This window comes from Rhynchophorus ferrugineus, unplaced genomic scaffold (assembly GCF_030347505.1).
Source record: "Rhynchophorus ferrugineus isolate W39M unplaced genomic scaffold, kcgeb_rfMv2 rfM7, whole genome shotgun sequence".
Classification (NCBI taxonomy): domain Eukaryota; kingdom Metazoa; phylum Arthropoda; class Insecta; order Coleoptera; family Curculionidae; genus Rhynchophorus; species Rhynchophorus ferrugineus.
In genome coordinates this window covers 31,555,320-31,578,485 of record NW_027472586.1, presented here as the reverse complement: position 1 = coordinate 31,578,485, position 23,166 = coordinate 31,555,320, and the positions used below count along the sequence as shown (strand labels likewise).

At 32.4% G+C, this 23,166-nt stretch overlaps 1 protein-coding gene across 3 annotated transcripts in view; it reads left to right on the top strand.

The window, feature by feature from the left end:
• LOC143199578 (uncharacterized) overlaps positions 1–23,166 on the top strand; it is a 189,767-nt gene that overhangs the window by 103,627 nt on the left and 62,974 nt on the right. For all 3 annotated transcript variants that reach the window (XM_076409498.1, XM_076409501.1, XM_076409500.1), the window contains one exon: positions 7,090–7,139. In XM_076409498.1, coding sequence (XP_076265613.1) covers positions 7,100–7,139 — 40 coding nt within the window. In that variant the 5' untranslated portion in view covers positions 7,090–7,099. The remainder of the gene's footprint in view (positions 1–7,089; positions 7,140–23,166) is intronic.

Sequence of the window (23,166 nt, the reverse complement as noted above, 5' to 3'; positions counted from 1 at the left end):
TAGGTGCCGTGCGAGCTCACTTTTGATCAAAAACAACGACGAGTTGATGATTCGGAGCAGTGTTTGAACATGATCAAGCGTAATAAACCCGAGATTTTGCGCGATATGTGACAATGACAATGAAACATGACTCCACCATTTCACTCCGAAGTCTAATCGACTGTCATCCGAGTGGACTGCATACGATGAACTCGCTCCAAAGCGTGGGAAAACATAACAGTCGGCTGATAGGGTTATGGCGTCTGTATTTTGGGAGGTGCATGGAATAATTTTCATTGACTACCTTAAAAAAGGAAGGATCATCAACAGCGACAGTAACATGGCATTGTTGGACCGTTTAAAGAACGAAATCGCCGAAAAACGGCCGCATTTGAAGAAATATAAACTGCTGCTTCACCAAGACAGTGCACCGTGTCACAAGTCAATGAAAACGATGGAAAAAAGTTTAAGGGGGGTCTGTTGAAGGTGATAGGTGTATATGAGATTATCTTTGAGTTTGGAAAAGTGTATATTGAAGAAATTAGGAGGATCATAAGTTTGTAATATATAAGAGATATATATGTATGTACATATATACATATGTATAAGATACATATATATATATATATATATATATATATGTATCTTATACATATGATACAGATATATATATGTATAAGATGTATATGTCTATATATAGAATATATAGACATATACATTTGATTTATACAATAATTTTGATTCTACTTCATGAATGTAAAAATTTTGCTTAACCCAAAGACTTTAGGTTGATAACATCACAAAAATGTTTAATGCCAAAAAATTATATTGAGGTGGTTTTCGACATTGTTGATGAAACAAAAGCAAGTCTACCACAATCCAGTGTTTTGGGCCCTGTTCTTGCCTGATTTATACATTTTCTGTTTGTGGTATGTTACATACATCGTATAGAATGTTACTATGGACACGTTTTATAATCACATTGTGATGCTTGCTATTGGATACAATAAAAGAAAAGCTACTAATATGTATGAATAACACTATTATTCTATATAGTAACAAGGCTAAGTAACTTGGATGAATATTGATGAAACGCTATATGGGATGGAGTACATCAAAAAGAAAAGAAAAGAACTCAAGTTATGAGACAATTATGGACCTAAGGAATTCGGTTATGGGGATGATCGGCGATAAGTAATGAAACATAACACAAGTATTTTAATATGAAATCCTGAGATGTACTGTGGAGGCGTCCAATTACTATAAGAACACAACAGGGCATGAGGAAAAGACTCCACTCCCATATTAACTTGCTGCAACTTTGGTACTGCAACACTGAATTAGGACACAGACTCAAGAGTGTGTTATCTTTTGTAGTTGTGCTGTGAAATATACTAAGTGGCAAAAACACTAGAAAGTGCTACTAGCTTTAGTTTTATTAAAAACTAAGTAAGGGTAAATGGGTCTCTAAAGATAACCTAGCGTTAAGTGAGTGTAAAGAGATATTATAAGTTAGGCGGCAACGACTAGTAATAAAATAATAAATATGAAAAAATGTCGGATTTCTTTTGTATCATAATTGTTTTTCTATTTTGGTTTCATTTTCATTTCTAGAAATTCTTCTTGTTGGCTCATAATTGATCTTCTTCGGGTTGAAGTAAAATAAGTGATTAATTCTTTGGCAAAATGTCATACAATAAAAAAATAAAAATTAAGACCCAATGACAGAGCTTTCTGCGTTCATAAATTTAGCAAACTCATCGTTCTCTCATAGTTAAACTAGAAAGTTTCGTAAATCTTTTTTCGATCTGTCATACCGCACATTTTTCAACGCCTAATTGAACAAAAATCATGAAAGTGTCCCGAGTGTATCTGCAATAGTCGTCATGGCACGAACTTCCTCTATTGGATAAAAAAATCAAACGTTCTTGAGTGAAAGTCAACGCGATATCCATGGGGTATATCTACCGAGTCTAATAAAATTTTCATCAAGGTTTTTAATTATCTTAAAGTATTATGAATAGAGTATGATAGAGTGAAGATTAATAACGATCTAATAAAAAGTTACTATCTGTTTCATAAACGGTTATTAAAATAGTTTGTGTTTGAATGCTGTCGAAGTAATATTTTGATATGGTGGGTATATTTCGGCATATCCTATTAGCAAGCTTTCCGCCACATTAGCTTATACCACAAGCTATACCACTTCATTAATTTTACAAGTTTCACATTGATAGACGTGTAGTATATATATATATATATATATATATATATATATATATATATATATAAATATAAATATATATATATATATATAAATATAAATATATATATATATAAATATAAATATATATATATATAAATATAAATATATATATATATAAAATTAATTAGTTGGAAATGTAATGAAGTTAACAATCAAGACTTTTATTTACTAACTAGATATCAATATATATTATATGTATCTTTAAAATTAAACATGTTTTATAAAAGAAAACTGTATGAAATACAATGAAAAATTATATGGATTAAAATATTATTAAAAATTGTGGTTGTCGAAAGTGAAAACCAAGAAGTATCTGTAAATAAACTACAGGAAGCTAGCGATAAACTAATAGACTGGCCCGAACAATGGGGATTAAAATTAAATGAAAATAAAATCTGTTCCTATTAATATAACCAAAAAGAATCTAAAGAACTCACCTGTCTTGAAATTGAACGGTGCTATTGTACTGTATATAAATAGTGCTAAATATTTAACGGAAAAATCAATCGAATAAATTAAAACGAAATTGGCCGAACTAAAAATAAGATATAAACAGCTATATTGTCTCCATGGATGCCAATTCATAATAAGATACTGTTCTGCACTCAGGTGTTCAAACCAGTATGGCTATATGGTATAGAGCCATGGGAATATATCCGGTGTAGCAACATAAAGAAAATTCAAGTACTCCAGAACTAGATATTGCGTTACGTAGTAGACGCACTTTGTGACCTGGAAATTCGTATAGTCAAGGGAGATATCAAAACGTTTGCTGGGAAAGACGAAGCCAGACTACACCTTGACGAAAACCCAGAGGCGTTCGCAGACTAAAGAAGACTAAAACCTGGTGTGATAGTGTGTGAGTGAAGGGGTGTGAAGTGTGAGAATGAAATTATATATCGTCGCTTGATAGACTATAGTGCGCAAATTGTAATAATAACTGTTAGCAGTAAATTAATGGTTGGTCTAGGAGATCAACTTTAATAATAAATAAATAAAAAGAAGTAAAAGAAACAAAAAATAAATTGTTTGTTACAATCAAGGGTTTATATATGAGACTCCAAAAGAAGCCTACGTTTGGACTGCCTGCTTCTTACAATCAAGTATGGGAAGCTTATGTTATGATTTGGGTGGTAGCCCTCTCTTTCACATCATTGGCCGGATTACTATGAATGAATATCCCTACATCTTTAATCATGAAGTTCTTACTGTAACTAGTATATTGCTGCCAAGCACAGCCACATTCCAAGATGATAATGCTGCTATACATACAGCCAAAAAGGTTAACTTTTTGTTTGAGGAGCATCACAATATCAAGCATCTTCCCTGGTTGACATAATCGCTAGACCTCAACATAATTGAATCGTTATGAGTATGTATGTGGTCAATGACTTTTTATCACTTTCTGGGAAAATTATAGTTCAGTTAATATAAAACCAGCGAGAAAGTGATAATTGAAAAGTCGTTTTCACAATCCTCTTATGAAACCAACTTTACACCATTTTGCAGAGGTATGGGTCGGATAGGTCAAGAACTACAGTTGATGTGATGAGCGCAAATTCTAGCTTCATATCTTTCAATTTTTGTTGATTCACCAAGGATATGCCTGATCTAGCGTGTCCACCATGCAGTAGTTCAAAACTTTTAGTTTCATAGCAACCTCAATGATCAAGAACAATCAGTCGAACTATGTATAGAGAAAATTTAATTTAATATAGATGTAACGTAGATATATGTTACGTAGAACTAAATTACAAATTAAATTATATTTAAACGTATTTGGTAACGAACGCCACTGCTTCTCGTATTAAAAGTACTCAACCTATAACGGAAGTTATATAGAGCATGCATGAACGATCAAGTAAACAAATTCACTCGAACTGACAAGTTTTTCTTGTGCTCCAATATTGCGAATTTTCTCTTTAACATGGTCGCAAAAAAAGCAAATATACATTGATAGATTGTTTGTCGAAAAACAACGGTAATATATATGACATAATATGCAGGTTACGTATATTATCTCGTAAATTATATAAGGTGTAAATAATATAAATTTTTCTCTACATTCTCAAGATAATTTTATAACGTTTTCTTGTTTAGAAGTTATAAAATGATTTAATTAGGGATAAGTTAATGTTGTTATTGTATAATTATGCCTGAATGAAACTAAATATATAAATGAAATAAAACTAATAATATATAATTAGTTTATTTTATATAAAAAATTTTCATAATTGTTCGAGATGTTTGTTCCCCCTAATGGAATTTATAATAAAGTAATTGAGATCTAATTTTTTTCTTCTACGTCTTTGCTTCCCATATTATTTTTACCTGGTGTGTGTTCTTCATGTGTCCTACCAACCAAGAGTTATCTTCTTTCGGTTCACTTTTTTTTCTTCCATTGATTCAATATTGAGGCCTTTTCTTATTTCTATACTTTTCATTCTGATATCATCTTTGTTACATCTCGGGCTCTTCAAACGTAATTCTATTCTTCTGCTTGTATCTTATATTTCTCCATTATTTTTCTTACGCTAAATAACGGGTCAATTGAAAAGTCCCCGGCCTACCATAGTAAAACACATTTTTTTAGCAAAATTAGTTTTTTTATTCAACGTAATTTCCTTCGAGGGTGATACACTGTTTATAGCGACCCTCCAACTTTTCGATACCATTTTTGTAGTACTCAGTTTCTGCGGTCACCTTTTCATTCGACGAAAATTTCTTCCCAGTGATCATTCTTTTGAGATCTGAGAACAGGAAATAGTCTCTGGGGGCCAGATCTGGAAAGTACGGTGGATGAAGAAGCAATTCGAAGCCCAATTCATGGATTTTTGCCGTCGTTTTCACAGGCTTGTGACACGGTGCATAGTCTTGGTTAGGCAGTACTTTCTTTGTCTTCATATGCAACCGTTTTTCGCCGATTTCGTACTTCAAACGGTCCAATAACGCTATGTAATAGTCTCTGTTAATGGTCCTTCCTTTTTCAAGGTAGTCAATGAAAATTATTTTATGCGCATCTCAAAATGCAGACGCCATAACCTTGCCAGCTGACTGTTGCGATTTCTCACCATTTGAAGGGGATTCATCGTGTGCAGTCCACTCAGATGACTGTCGATTGGATTTCGAAGTGTAATAATGGAGTCATTTTTTATCGATTGCACATATTGACGTAAAAACTCGGCTTTATTACGCTTGATCATCTTCAAACACTGCTCCAAATCATCAACTCGTCGTTGTTTTTGGTCAAAAGTGAGCTCGCGCGGCATAAACTTTGAACAAAGCTTTCTCATACCCAAATATTCGTGAATAATATGATGTACACGTTCAATTGATATCGTTAGAGTGTCTGCCATTTCATTCAATTTCAATTTACGGTCATTCAAAATCATTTTGTGGATTTTTTTAATGTTTTCATCGGTAACAACCTCACCGTCTTCGATGCTCATTCCACCACGTCTAAATTTAGCATACCAATTCTTGCTGGTTGATTTTCCTGGCGCAGTGTATGGAAATTCGACATCAAGCCAAATTTTTTCTTCAACTGAATTTTTTCCCTTCGAAAAGCAATTTTTTATCAGCTCGCGAAATTTTTTTTTATCTAGTTTTTTCACAATAACAAAAGTTGCTTCACTCAAAATGTTATAATTCACAAACTAATGATCCGACAGCTGTCAAATTGATACACGCATCTTTTGAGGGTTAGGACTAAGTAAAAAAACATATGAATTTAATTCTAGTAACGCCATCTATATGTCAGGCTGGGAACTTTTCAATTGACCTGTTATATGGTCTTGTATGCTTCTTCTTCCTTTGTGTTATCTACCGCTGATTTTAAATATTCATGGCTGTGTATAATAGAATAATCTCTCTATAGTTATTATAGTGTCTTTTATCTCCCTTTTTAAGTATTGGAACAATAAGTGGTATTTGCCAATGGCTTTGTAAATTTCATGTAATAATTCAGTATCACTCGGGACCATTTTTTTCAATATCTCCACCTTATCTTGACCAGGTGCCCTTTCGTTCTTCAGTTCTCTCAGTACACTCCTTAATTCCTTAATCTTATCTCCTCTGTGCTCTTACTTGCGTTTCTTATTGATCCATATATTTTTTTCGTATGTTGCTTCCTGGGAACAAAGCTATTCCTGCAAGTATTCCTACGTTATATACAATCTCGCAATTATTTTTTATCTTCATTATATGACTAATCACCTGACCTCTATCAATCCTGACATCCGTCATCGGAAACATTATTTCGAACTTAAAGTTTTATAATTATAAAAAAATACACTTTATACCTTTATTATATAATATATATATAATATTTGTGTGCTTTGATACATACTTTGATGATGGTGAGAAAGAACTTCAAGTAGTATTAAATGAATGTATTTACAATTATTAAATTAACAATTGATTTTTCAAAACTGCTTTTTATTTACAACGTCGCCTGGTTTTTATATTAAAAATTAGGCGTTCGTACTTGATTTACGTACAACAGAAACAACGAATAATCTACCGAATAAAAGCTGGAGCTGACAACGCGTCGGCCAGAGTATAAAATATTTGTTTATATATTTTGTACCACCGATCTGGCGGCTATTCCTGGTTGCTTGATTTCATTTTATTGCAATTTACTTAACTGTAGGGCATTTTGTACAAAAATGCTTATGGTTAGGCCTAAAATGTTTTTCTCCTTATGAGTCTTCACAATGTCAAATTTTACGCCTTCAAGTGCCCCCGTTTTCCCCCAAAAGACAGGATTTTCCGTAAGCTGATTAATATACAGACAATATGCTAGATTTATATGATGGAAATAATTGTGTCTACTTCTGTTTCAGATTCTTAGCAATGCCCAGTTTTACCAGAATGAAAAGGCTTTTTCTAGAGGGTAAGTTTTCTTATATTTCATAACGAAACAAATCTTCGGCTAAGGAAAGAAATAATTTTTCCTAGCGATCACAGATAAATAAAATTACAATAGCATATGCATTTACATATCGCGTATTCTACAAGCGTATAAAACAATAGCTATCATTATCTGGTATTAAGACATACCAAAAACTTTAAATAATTATTTGATTCATGTAATAAGTTACCGTTCTGCTTTATGACTTCAAAAATTATAGTTTCGGAAGGCAATGGTGTTAGTTTCATCACTCCTTCGGTCTTATTACTTCGGTTGTTATTAAATGGGTCTCTGGTTTATCAATTAGCATTATGTTTATACATGTAGAATGTATTATTTAAGGGATATTTGTTGCAGCGATTATTTTAATTAAATGACCTGAATTGGAAATTGCTAAAAGGAAGTGTAGCGACCTTGAGGCATGTCGAATGTTAGATCGTGGAATAACCGTCTACAAAATACCCAGAAATATAATCCCAGATGTTGAACACGGGCGGGGTGCCAGCAGCGCCAACTAGAACCCGACAACGAATAACTGGCAACCCCGAGACGTTTATCTGGGATGTTATTGAAGGGTATTTCCATTCATTCAGTGCTCAACCATTGTTCGACTGCCCAAGCCTCGTCTCCAGGTAACACCGCTGCCATTCGTTTTATCTAATTGTATTTTTCAGATATTTTTTATATAGCCAATAAAACGGTCACATAATGTAAACACCACTGTTTCATTTCGTTCTACCTCCATTCACCGAGCCACATCATTTACCCTAAAGAAAATATCAAACTGTATCTGAAATATTGAAATGGGTATACTAAAACCATACAATAGTTATAATAAAGATACAGACTTTATAGGTCCACAATAAAACACAGTAAGCTACAGAATAAAATATTTTAGGCAGGAGAACTTTAAGTTAAAAGATTAAGCAACACCTCTCGCAAATGTTTCTTGTTTGGCTAAAACTAGCCTTATTTACTCATTTAGACGCATATCATTCTGTATTTTGATTACACGGGTCAACACAAAATTTTACTTTGACTTCTTTATGACATTAAATTTCAATTCTTTACGCCGTAATTAGACGAAAAAAAAATATGGCATGAAAAAGTTTACTTTTTTATTTGGGAAACAGCTTGAACGACATTTTTCAAAATCTGTGGTGTTAATTTTTAATTGAAAATGAAACCATTTAGATGAATATTTTAATTATTTTTATTAAGTTTTATAAGTATAAGATATTAACATCATGAAGCAAATTCCACTGTCTTAAGTGAGAGCCTAAAAGCTGTGCTTTACTTTTTGGCAAAAGATGGTGTTTTGGTTTTTTTGGTGTAGGTAAAAACTCCTTATGGGAATTAACTTTATGAGAACTAAGAGATGAGCTGTTTTTCCGCGATAATTTTTTTGATGGCTCAGGTACTGGTCGTGTCAGATCATGTGCGGCTGGAGCAGAAGAAGATTCGAGATCAGGATATTCGATAGGTTTTGCATTTTTACCTCTATGTCTTTTACTCCGATTCACAATGCAGAAGTCACAGTCGTTAACGTGATATTATATCGAAATATAATTTAATATGTCTATTAAATTTAATTCACCATTTAATTATAATTTGCTGATTACCTTCCAAATATCTTTTACAATTATTACAAGCAACATGTGGAGTTCATGTCTTGTCTTGATTATGAACACGACAGTAAAAATATGCTTCGTAGGCTCCACAGAGAACGTGAGATGTACTTAATACGTATTTTACGTCTCGAACTTTAATAAATTGCCCACATATATAACAAAACGCATCAGCATCATATTTACACTTTCGCGACCACATTTTGAGGTGTTCTAGAATTGTACAAAACACCTGATCGTTGTTTATCACTCTGGTGCCATCTATCAGTGCTGTGTAAACGTTTAAACCCCACATTAATCGCGCGGTATTTTTGAATTTATTAAAAATAATTCAAATTTATAAAAAATTCAAATATGACTATTATTCCTATAAATATTACAAAAGCAAACTTTGTACCAAAAAAAGGTATATTCTTTTCATTTTTGTTCATAACTAAGCGGAAAATCATAAAATAAACTTTAGGACAAAGAACGAAAAATTTTTCATAGAGTCGGGTTATGTAATATTTATTACATTTTACTAGCCGTTGCCGCTTAGCTTACAACTTGTCTTTACAATAACTTCAATCGAGGTATATACCCAGGAGAACCCATTGGCCCGATCTAAGTCTCTTAATAATGTTTATATGTCAACACTGCTGCACCTCACTATATTACATTACACAAGATCAAATAGGTTGATTCTTTTGAGTCTGTGACCTGTCCTGATGTTATACAAGAGTTGTATTACTTCGATATTGACATAAGAATGGAGTCTGTCCTCATGTCTCCTTACAATTCTCCTAATTCCCTGTGTGACAATCAGAGTATCTGAAGGTCTCGGTGTAAGTAATCAGTTTTGTATTTGAAATGTATTGTATGTATATTAGTTTTTGCGAAACACCTCCCTAATTGATTTCCATGTGTCCATATAAGCTTCAATACTTGTATAACCAATACATTTTCATATATTTTACATGTTCCTTCCAATATTCATTCCGAGATACCTAGCCTTGTTGCTATATAGAATGATAGTATAATTTATTCGTTGTTAGTGCTTGTGTGGTGATCATACGTGAACTGTACATGTACATATTTACTTTCGTTGATTTTCATCTTTTATCTTAAGTTTGGGTCCAGTTATTTATATTGTCACTTGCCTGTAGTAATTTTCGTATGGCTTCTCCGGTATTGTTTGCGACATCAAGAATCTGTATCATCAACAAATGTAGCCATCCTGATATTTTCTATTTATTAAATATCAGATGTATAGGGTAGGTAATTAATTGGCCCGAATACACTTGCTTGTGGTACATCTGATTTAACTTTTTTTATTGTAGAGTTTGCTTGTTATTGTTTGACTCTAAACATTCTGGTTGTAATGTAAGATCTCAATAACTCAGTGTATTGTTTTGGTAACATTTTCTGTAACTTATTAACAAGGCTGTCATGCTATTCCTTATCAAAGGCTTATGCTACATCTATGAGTATAGCTGAACATCCCTTTTTCCTACAGGGGATTTTTAAATTACATCTGTTAATCTATACACCTGACCAATTGTCGAATGTTTGTTAACAAACCCAAACTGATATGTAGGTGTTAGGTTCTTTTTCTCTATAATTGGTTTTATTATTCGTAATACGAGTTTTTCTAATATATTGTGATGAAGCCTGGGATATGTTTTTTTTTGAAATCCTGTATTAATCAAATTACTGAGATTTATAATTCCATTTCTTGTTAGTTTTTGCAGTAATCGCCCTTTTATTAAGACATAACCTGGTGATTTCTTTGGATTAACGTCAACTTTAATAATGTTGGTTACTTCTTTCGACATGGCTAATTGAATTTCCACATTCTATATCTGGCAAATTATACGCAACATCAGTTTTGTTTTCTTTGAACGGTTTTTTCTAGATCTTTAGCAAATGTTTCAGCATTTTCTTGATTGCTGCGTGCCCAATTTCCACATAGGTCTGTTATAGATGGACTGTGTAGATATGACCGATAGGTATTTGGTGACTTTCCAGAGCGAATAATCTGTTTCCTTGTCATCTGTTAGATTTCTCAGATCTCTCTAATTTTTTTTCGTAGCGTTCGTTTTCCAGTTATCATTTCCTTGATGTATTTGGGATAATACTAATTCACTTAATTATACAAGAGATTTCCGGAGTATTATTCCATGCAGCTGGTTGGATATATACAATGAATTTTTCTGCTATATTAAGGAATACGTATAAGTTGTGTCAGAAACACTGATGTGTTATCTGAACTTAGGTCAAAGTTTTCTTCAACTTCCATATAGTTGGATCTTTTGTTTCTAACTATGCAGAAATTGTATAAGTATGGGGATCTCTAGATCATTCGACCAATAAGTGGGTTTTCCAGTTAGCATGTGACTACATCTTAGCTTAGCAGCTGCTTTATGAAGTTCGTTGCCTTCAGTTATCGTCATTTTAGATCTCCATTTATTTTTTGCATTGAAATTACCGCCAATTATATGTTGCTTTCCATTTATAATATTTATTTCGGATATTCAAATTCCCGAGTATTTCCGGAGTATTATTCCAAGCAGCTGGTTGGATATATACAATGAATTTTTCTGTTTCAAAACTTATTTCTTCTGCTATATTAAGGAATACGTATAAGTTGAATTCGATTGTTTAATTCTTCAACAGACTTTTCCAGTCTTTTTGTCTTGTGTTTTTTTTTTGTTGGATTTTGTTCTTTCCTTATTATATTTTCATTCAGTATCATAATCACTGATGTGTTATCTAAACTTCAAAGTTTTCTTCAACTTCCATATAGTTGGATTTTTTGTTTCTAGCTATGCAGAAATTGTATAAGTATGGGGATCTCTAGATCAGTCGACCAATAAGTGGGTTTTTCCAGTTAGCATGTGACTACATCTTAGCTTAGCAGCTGCTTTATGAAGTTCGTTACCTTAACTTATGGTCAATCTAGATACCCATCTATTTTTTGCATTGAAATCACCGCCAATAATATGTTGTTTCCCAATTATAATATTTAATTAGGATATTCAAATTCTTCTTTCTTTTTAGAATCTTTGATTCTAACTCTATATAAGATTGATTTTACAGTTATTGCTGTTATTTGATTAAATATAATAATGAGAAGTTGTGGACAATTTAAACGAAGGGTTTCAATTTGTATCCCTAATAAATTATTCCGATTTCTTTGAATGTCATTTTAAGGTGACAAGAAAATACTTAAAATTTCTTTGTATCTTCTACATTAGTACAAACAATAAGACGTTTTAAACGGTCTCTGAAGATTGATACACACATTTCAGCCGAATGTTTCTTTACATAACATGTGTCTTTTATATGTTCTTCCAAATATAAACAGCAATAACCATTGACGAGTCTTACGTGAAACTAATTAACCTATTAGGATTAAATGAAATGGTTTTACGATGCCTCTTAACGGTTGTTTAGATATAATCCTCTTTTTCAGACAACAACATTAAATTCGTATCAGTTTGTTTGTTTTTTAATTATTTGATATTACTGCCGCACTGTTAAAGTGCCATTTTAGTAAAATTACTATTACGTAAAAATATAATATAACAACTAGCAGTAAAAACTAGGTTATGCTAACGAAATTTAATATTTAAAAAAACATCTAAACAATGGTATTTCTTTGAATTATACTTTTTTTATTTAGTGTTCTACATTCTAATGCAAATATTTTTTATAAATGTTATGTCAGATACGCGTAGTACAGTATTAATGTAAATTAATTTATTATTGCTTTTCATTTGTATCGGAATTTCATTTTAAGATATTCTAGATTTGTACAAAGCACCTGATCGTTGCTTATCGCTCTGGTGCCATCTATCAGCGCTGTGTGAACGTTTACACCCCGCTCTAATCGCGCGGTATTTTTAAATGTATTAATATAATTAAAATTTATAAAAATTCAAATATTAGTATTATTACTATAACTATTACAAAATCAAACTTTATACCGAAAAAAAGTATTTTCTTTTCGTTTTTGTTCATAACTAAGCGGAAAATCATAAAATAAACTTTAGGATAACGATACGTATTATATTTTAAGTAGCGTTGGGAACTATCGACTGTTTAGTAATTGACTGCTTTTTACTATCGACTGTTTCAGTCGCTATTTTTGCTTCGACTGATTTTACTAATGACTGTTTTCAGTCGCTATTTTCGGTCCGACTGATTTTGTTACTATTTAATATCGACTGTTTCAGTCGTGTACATTTATTTACTATTTATGGTTTTTCTAGTTTCATTTCACAAAATATTGAGAACAAACAAAAAAAAAAAAGTGAAAACGGATGAACGGTGCATGTAGTAATTACTAGCGTTGGGAACTATCGACTGAAAACAGTCGATAGTCGCAATACAGTCGATAGTCAAAAAACTAGAGAACGAAAATAGTAATTACTATTTTCCAACGGTAGTATAAGCGAGATGGAGATGTACATATTCCTTCAGGTACAAACTTTAAAGAAGAAAAGGAAAAAATAATTACCGAATACTGTTAACATGCAATTAATAATATCATTTTAAATGAAGTAGTATTACTTTTATATTTGAATGTATATATAAATAAATATAGACAATATAATAGAACTTAAACAAATCCTAAAAACTAAAGATGTACAATAACCATAAATACTAAGTAAAAATTAAACATATACCTAATCATAGAAAAAAAATTAATGACATAATTAAAAATTATCGCACAATAACTACTAGAGTTTTTTAAATAAAATAAATACTTTATTTATTATTGAACAGAAATATTTTTTAGCAAAAATCGAGATAATAATCGAAATATTTAATTATTTTACCCTATTACATTAACAATCTTGAAAAATATCGATCCAAGATGCTGCTATTTTAATATACAATATATTCTTATTTGCAAGCAAACTACCAAAAAAAGCATACAATTATATATATTACAAATACATCTATGTAAGCATAAATTGGGTACATTTTTGTCAAGGTCGCGGCTAGGACGACAGAGCCAGCACGTTAAAAATCAGTCGAATGAAACTAGTAGAACTAAAAATAGTAACTAAAAGTACACGACACGACTGAAACATTCGATAGTAAATAGTAATAAAATCAGTTTGACCGAAAATAGTGACTGAAATAGTCAATGGTAAAAAGTAATAAAATCATTCAAACCAAAAATAGCGACTGAAACAGTCGATAGTAAAAAGTAGTCAATTACTAAACAGTCGATAGTCGATTTCAGTTGATAGTTCCCAACACTAGTAATTACTATTTTCATTCGCTAGTTGTTTGACTATCGACTCTTTCAACTGTTTCAGTCGATAGTTCCCAACGCTAGTAATTAGTACCAACGCTAATTTCAAGGAACAATTATCCTCACATATGTTAATTTATAACTATCTCTAGCTAATTTCTATAAATATGCAAAATTCAAATTAATTTATTTTTGTATTATTATATTCATGTTCGCTGATTTAAACTGCAAATCTGGTTAAGAAGAAAACTTGTTTCAATACGACGAGAAATGTTAAGCATAAAAAATTCAAAATAAGGTCAGACTCGGTGATTTTTAATGAGTATTTATATATTTTGAAATCTAAAACAGGTTTGTTTTCGATCAAGTGCCGACTAAATGCGTAACATTTTATTTTAACGAAAACGAAAACAGGTATTGTAATGAAACAGACAGTACCTTTCGATCTTCTTTGAATAAAAATAAACGTAATTTTGCAGCTCATTTGGGAAACCCCCTTCGAATTTGCGATAAGTGGTCATAGATCAGCCCGTCAATCTTACTAAAAGTGTTACAATATTGTTATACCTACGCAGAGCTCACCAAGAATTTCCTTAACTACAGAGTGATACGCTTGACCGGGTTCAGTGGCAATACGTTATTTAAAACAACATTTATATTTATTTAATAGTAATTATTTCCAAATGTTATTCTATTAGGCAAATATTGCAAAGAATTCTATTTACACATTAATTTTTTTTACATATTTTAAAGTTATTTTTTATTTTTTTTACCTGGACTGGACTATTATTTACTACTACTTACTACTATTTAACATGGGCTTCGAACCACGGTCCTCGGCATTAAGCCTACAGACTGGCGAGTGATCAACTTAGAAATCATTCCTGAAGACATCCGGTGCTACCCAGTCTGGGTACTGGCATGCCCCAGCAGGATTCGAACCAGCATTTATTTTGATACATTTTGTTACACCATTTTCTTGTGAAGCATTGTATTTCGGCAATAACTGTTTGTAACTTTTCGGTTGATTCATTGTTGTTATCTGCAATGGTTAGGATCGTAGTATCATCTGCAAATGTGTCCACAATATTGTCATTGAATGTAGGCAAGTGACGAGTGTACAGCAGATATTTATAGCAATGGCATATGTATTATTTCCTCAAACTCAGAGTAGACATCTTCTTGTTTGGCTCTAAATTATCTACCAATTATATATGTTTCTAAAATGTTTGTATATTGGTCATATTGGTCATGGTAGCCAGAAGAATTTTATTCTTGTACTTTAAACCCTCATGCCAAATTTTATCTTGAGCTTGAGCAACATCTAAAAATTTTATCAGAACAAATTGTATTAATTTTAGAAATTTTTATGACATCAGTGATTCTGTTATAGGGTAAATTATATGGCTCGGTGAATGGGGATAAGATGAAAAGAAACAGTTATGGTTTATATGAAGTGACCGTTATTTATTGATATAATTTAAAATATGGAAAATACAAATAGATAAACAAGGGCTGGCAGCGGTGTTACCTGAAGACGAGGCTTGGGCAGTCGATGGTGGCATGTCTGAACTGAACTATGATCAGTGACTGAATGATGAAGTACTCTTCAATTATAACCCAGGTAAATGTTTCGGGGTTGTAAGATAATCATTATCGTGTACTAGTTAGCGCTGTTGGCACCCCGCCCGCCTTCAACATATGGGATTATATTTAAGGGTATTTTGGAGACCGTTATTCCACGATGTATAATTCGACATGCCTGAACTTAATCAATTAAATAAGGTTGTTTCCAATTGGTGATCCGGAATAAGATACTTTTCCCCAATGATTGGTTTTATCATTTTCCAACAGACGTTTTTTAATTAATTTGCACATTGCCGGGAATAATGATATTGGCCGGTATGTCGCTGTTTCATCAGGTGGATTTCCTGGTTCTGGACTTATAATTACTTCAGTTAATGTCTCACTTGGAATGCAAAATTTCCTTTCGAAATGTGGTGTATTTTACCACGCTGAGTGGTGAATATATTTTATAAACTTCTGCACCTCGACATATAGTTCTTCTTCTGTTTTTATATTGTCCCCCAACTTGTCTTTTTCATTCGATGTTATAATAAAACCTTTTCAGTTGGTTTTACTAGGAATCGGACAGGAATTACTTGGCTTTGATATCATGTATTCACTTAAAACCAGTAAAATCTGTGAATAGTCTGAGTTTAGTAGTAGGTTTTCTTCTTCTTCTTTTGCATATAATTGCATTAAATGTTTCTAATTTTTTCATTTCATTCATTTAACATCTCTGAAATCGATTTATGAGACCCGAAAATATTAGTGGATTAACAGCGATTTTCAGTCACCGTTTTCTTCGCCCAAGTGATGTTAACTCCGGTTGAAAACGTTGAAGACCCACCAGAGTAAGGCAAATCTTCCACCACATCTCAACTGTTCTTAAACACATTATACCTAGTTTTGATAATGTCGAAAAACTATAAAACTTCTACAAAATCTCAGTTAGTCGACACATGAAATCCCATTTAAAATTTTGTTCGCCCTAAAAATTTTAGAAGACATTTTAACAACAAATTTTTTAGATGATCTTAGATGATGACAAAAATTCGTACAGAAAAAACACTAGAGGACAATAATGTTCAAAATCATCGGCACCAGTATAGGGAACAGTTGTGCCAACTTAGTGACAAAAAGCATTTTGACGTAATCGTTTTATTTTATCTCGAATTCGATCTCATTTATATGACGATAAGTAATTTTTTTGCTATGGTATCTAGCGGTTATTTAGTGGCATGTTTTTAAAAAATCAACGAACCGTTAAATTACCAAAGCCACGAATTAACATCCGAAAATGATTTAAGCCCGACCTGTCCGATGATATCCTGCTTTCTTCAGCTTCCAGAACGACAAACCTCAAACGAACAAGTCTTTTTTGCCGGTTCCGCTGTCACGGATTTTACAATATACATAACGTGTGTTGTAATCCCAAAGTCTATTGTTCGAATTTAACGTAGATATTTCAATACGTTTTCAAACATCTAGGTGTTTTGTTCTTTTTGTCTCGTATTGGTCTTACAACGGCGAAATATCGCAGCGTAATACAAATGATCCCCGTCTCGTTTTAGTGAAAGGTTTTTTTTTTCGAGGAAATAAAATATTGGTTTTATCAGAAATGTTTAATTCGTTGTGTCAATAATAATTTTTGTTATATTTAGTATTTCGAGAATATGGATTTTTTAAATGTAATTGCTAGAATGTTGCAAAATCGGGTTAATATTGAAATTCCACGACTTCCAATTAATTGTTTTTCATTAATATAATAGTGTTGATCAGAGCTAATCGATTATCAAGGTCGATTTCGAAACAATGTTAAACAATAGCTCCAATACCTGGCCATAATCATATAGTAAAAATCGAAATGAATGAAAATTTGAACCAATTTTTATAATCGTAATATATAAAACACTGTACATTTTATATTGAGCATGTTACAAACAAAGGAGCAAAACATTATATGGTATGAGGTTCTACAAAGAGATAGTTGCTTGGCTACGAATTCCAATTATGACTTCATAAAAAGTTGTTGTAGGATAAGGTACTTCTGAAACCTCCGTGGTTCTATGATATACAACTATGAGTTTGCACAAAGAAAATACAATATCAATATGTTCCAAACCTACCAAAACAAAGATCTTTGCTGTAGACTTGACGCCCCATATACAATTGTTTCCTTCGGTACAGTGTTTCCTTATAAAGCCGTTTGGACATCACTGTATTTCTCCTTAGTTTGTTCTGTTACTACCTGTATACATATTTCTTAATAAAACTAAATTTAATCCACTGCATTCTCTTTAATTCATTTGCCATATCTGCAAAACAATTAATATTCATTGTTCATTCATTAATATTAATTGTCAGCATTGAATCATAATCCCATATATAGAAAGTTTTATTCAAGTAAATAACTAAGCTGTTAGATCCCAATTCACCTAAAATGTGTTCACTATTCCATCATTTGTCAATTTCTTCTTCAATGTGTCTGACCGAGTTTATTCAAACCTAAGGTGTTATTAAACATTACTGTGTCCAGCGTAAAGAACAAAAGTAATATTTGGAAGTTCCGTTAGACCTCTTCGTGGGTTATCTTTACAGTTTCAAAATCATATTAGGATATTCTAGATACCTCAAGGAGCAATATATCTCGCAGATTTCTATGGATACTTTTCAGACTAACAGTTTCCTCTGAAATAATTGTACTGAATTATATTTACATTCAAAAAACTACTTTAGGTATGACATAGCGATACTGACAGCCTCATCTCAATTGGCATTTACCACATCATCGTTGTAAAAATTTAAATGGAAAAATGGATTTATTTTTAAAAATATATAGGTTTTAACGGGTACTATATTCCATACCATCTATCAAGTGTTATCAGACATGTAAATAAACAGACAGCCGATATTAGAGTGTAACAAATGCGAAATAGAAACATCAGTAACTCTTTTATGTACCTAAAAATGTCTGCAAAATCAAATTCTAAGAACTGTGTTTAATCCGAAAATGATATTCTTTTTGTTATAGAACGACACGTTTCTTGACAATCTGTGTTATTATGTTAAATAAGATATTAAATTAAAATAAAAGAGAATATACTTGAAAAATATTATTTTATTTGCTAACCATTAACGATATATTTTTATATTTAAGATACGTTCACTATCACATATTAACACATTTTTCCCCAGTGAGGCTCCTCTTTTATATTTTCCTTCGTGAAAAGGTGTCTCTGAAGCATCCAAGAACTGTCTTGATTATCATCTAGATGGTCCATTTTCCTTGGTATTTTTCTCCATTTCTTTAATGCTCTGGTGAAATGGTTCACCTTGGTCTTCAATAACATCTCCCAAATTTTCTGGAAAATAGCCATGGTGGGAATGAAGAAAATATGCTGTTAGGCTCTTAAGGTGACCTAAAACTTGAAATACTTGAAACTACTATACTACAGCATTCTTCCCTAGAAATGTCTATATTATCTCCTTTAAAGCAATCCACCTCACACAATCTTTTTCAGGATCTGTCGTGGTAGTGATGAATTGTGCGTCAGTCATAACCTAGTCCGATGAACTCATCTTCCTCCACCTTTGTTTCTAAGATACCTAGAAACTTGGAAACCATATATTTGAAACAGTCTCCATCGTTGGGAAGTCATTTTAAGAATTATACCAATATTTCTTGGAGGACTTTACCAACTGGATTGGACCTGCTACTAAACAGGGGCTCTGAACCACGATCCTTGGCATTGACCAACTTTGAGACCATCCCAGAAGACATCCGATCTTACCGATTCTAGTTACTGACGTGGTGGGATGGATTTCTTTGTCAGATTTTACGCACAAACATAAAATGCATCCATACCTTGCGGGACTGGAACCCACGACTATCGCATCAGTAGCCAAGCCGGCTTAAAATTGCATAGATAATATAAAACTTTTCGTTGGGGTAAGAAAAAAACAACCCAAAACTTTCGGTTAATAGTTTAAGTCGTTCAGCTGTTTCTAACAAAGAATGTATGGTTTTGATTATAAACGGTTTCATTTTTGTCTGTCTGTTTCTTGTCTTAAGCTAGATGAGGTTAAAAACTAACAAGTCGGCAAACGGAGCTTATATAAATGGTTATGCGGTCCAACTATTTTGTTTTATATAATTTTATGTTTTGTATTGTGCGGAAATAATAAAAGAGCCAAGGATTTTTTTTCATTATGTAATATTAATTTTATCTCTAGAAATTAATATGCAGTTTTGTAAAATAATACTTGCAAATACTGGTTTCAAAAAGTTGGTTGAGAATAAACATGTATTTGAATGTTAAATATTATTATAAATGTATATAATTGTTAAAGAATTGTATTAGGGCTACATCTTTATATATATATATATATATATATATATATATATATATATATATATATATATATATATATATATATATAATATTTTCTTCAATCCATGGATCTTCGGATCGATCTTGAAGAATTTTTTTGGGTGTGTTTATGTAAATCACTAATTAGTTATTTTATAATATTTGTTTAATTGTCAAAATGGACTCCATAGAAAATAGATATCCATCCTAACAAAACAACATCTGTTGGGTCCACTAGTATTTATACTAGGATAGCATAGGATATATAGGATTAGCATTATTGGAGTTTACACGACCAACAACTAACTTTAATCGGACAACCTACTGTCAAATAATTACAACTAATATTTACAACTGAAATATTTTCCACCACTTAATACGTAGTATTCAAACATTTGCAAAATCAGAAGGTTTTTCCGTTTAATATATTTAATGATATTATGCACTTTACTCGGAACGCTTCTTCGATGGGAATCGGCAAATCTTTTGATAGTGTCCGTAACCATATCAATTTCTAGGTCGCGGTGGAGGTCACAAACGCGTACACACTAAGGCGCATTCATAACACACTTCAGCACCTTATTTTGGAACCTCTGTATCATTTGGACATTTGAGTCACTGGAGCTTCCCCATAGTTCAATTCATTTTCCTGAACCTTATGTCGAGTTTATTGCGCTTTTTTACTCCTTCCATCTGAGCTTGGTATCCAGCAATTTTTTAGTCCAGATAGCAACTTTATTAAGAGAATATTGGAGCTTCTAGGTTGAGATCTGTACCGATCTCTGAATTTTTGCTATATAATGTTTTGGGGAGATCGCTGATGTAAAGGAGGTAAAGCACTGGCCCCAAAATAGTTCCTTGAAGCATACCAGCCCTTATCGGTTTGGGATCGGAGTATATTGCTAACACACCAAAAGAAAAGTCCCTGACCTGATACATAGATGGCGCTACTAGAATTAAATCCATATATTTTTTACTTAGCCCTAACCCTCAAAAGATGTGTGTATGTATTTGACAGCTGTCGGATCATTAGTTTGTGAATTATAACATTTTGAGTCAAGCAACTTTTGTTATTGTAAAAAAAGTGGATAAAAAGAAATTTCGCGTGTTGTTAAAATATTGTTTTTTGAAGGGAAAACGATGAACCCGCTCCAAAGCATGGAAAAACACAACAGTCGGCTGGAAGAAGAAGTGGAATAATTTTCATTGAATACCTTGAAAAAGGAAGAATAATCAACAGCGACTATTACATAGCGTTATTGGATCGTTTGAAGAACGAAAAAGCCTGCCGAAAAACGGCCGAATTTGAAGAAAAAGAAAGTGCTGCCTCATCAAGACAATGCACCGTGTCACAAGTCAGTGAAAAAGATGGCAAAAATCTATGAATTGGGCTTCTAATTGCTTCCTTATTCACCATATTCTCCAGATCTGGCCGCCGGCGACTAGCGACTATTTCTTGTTCTCAGATCTCAAAAGAAAGCTCGCTGCAAAAAAATTTTCGTCGAATGAAGAGGTGATCGCCGAAACTGAAGCCTATTTGTCGATCCAAAAATAGCGACAGAAAGAATCGATAGAAAGTAGTCAATTACCAAACAGTCGATAATCGATTTCAGTCGATAATTCCCAACACTAGAAACAACATATCTGTAATTTACGTATAACCATATACAATCGTATATTCTATACGTATTTCATTCAGATAATACGGTAACGAGTATACACACAGACGACAGAACTTTCTTGATCATTTAATGGTCGTTATGTATCTACCACTGGTTGCACAATTTAATGGGTAACAACGCCAGAATTGGCAAGGCAAGAATTGGTGAATGTGACAGGCTGTACCAATTTGTCGAAGGTCAACAGAAAGCAGTTCAATTGTAATATCGTATAAAAGTAAATTGAAGTTTATACCGTTTTAAGAAAAAAATACCAAACACTGATTTCTTTCGGATAATATTTATGTATAATATATTCGAATATAAATATGTAAAGAGGTTTTGTATTCGTATCTATATGTGTGACGTTAAAACGTGGCAATGTTGCCATATCAACCCTGAGTTTTAGTTCACTTTGGCATTGACACACAACAAAATTTTAATATAAACAAAAACACTGTTATCAAACATGATTTAGTTTAACATTATAGTAAATCTAACGTATATATTAACGAAGGACTTAAACCTACTATTAAGTACACAGTTATAATAGTTATGAGTTAGAGTTCTAGGTGAATTTATTCATCAACGCAATATCCATCAAGAGCCACACAATCGTTCCATCGCTAGGCATGTCACCAGTTCCTGTCCACTCAGATGACGATCTTTTTTGTTATGTAGTGAAGTGATGGATACATGTTTCATTCGTTGTCACATATCGATGCAAAAATTCCGTTTTTTTTTGTGTTTAAACATGTCTAAACACTGCTCAGAATGATCAACACGTTTTTGATCTTGGCCAACAGTGAGTAAACGCGGCACCCACTTTGCTCAGAGCTCTCTCATAGTCAAATGCTCATTAAGATAAAACTAACAATTCTTTTGATATATTTACGATGTTAGCTAACTCTCCCAACATCATATTTTGATCATTCAAAACGATTTTGTGGATTTGGACAACTACGGCGTCCTGCATCATCGGTGTCTCTACGACCACGTTTGAAGCCAGAAATCCAACGTTTTAATGTTGCTTTTGATGGACCGGAGTCCTTATAACACTTTTCAAGCCATTGCTTCGCTTAAACAATATTTTTTGCCATGAAGAAACAATGTAAAATTAAATCGCGAAATTGTTTTTGATCCATTGTTTTGAAAATAACGAAAGTAGTGTCACTCTTAGCGCAATAACTCACAATTTTATTAGCAGAATATCACGAAATTTTAAATACTTTCTTGTGAAGATTAGTACTAACTGAAAAAGTGGCGAATGCAATAAAGCTAGCTCCATCTCTGTGTTAAGCCCGGGACTTTTCAGACCTGTGTTAATTAATACTTCGTATTTTCATCAATATTCTAATCTATATTTAATCAGTGACAATTGAAGGTAGGTTATTACATATTAAATCATTTTAAGACATTAAAACTGCATTATCAAATCTTAGAGAATCAAAAAACAGCAATGCTTTTGTCAATACCGCTGTATTACAAAGCCATTATAGAATACAACTAATCGGCAACATTTTCTAAGCGTTGCTCTTC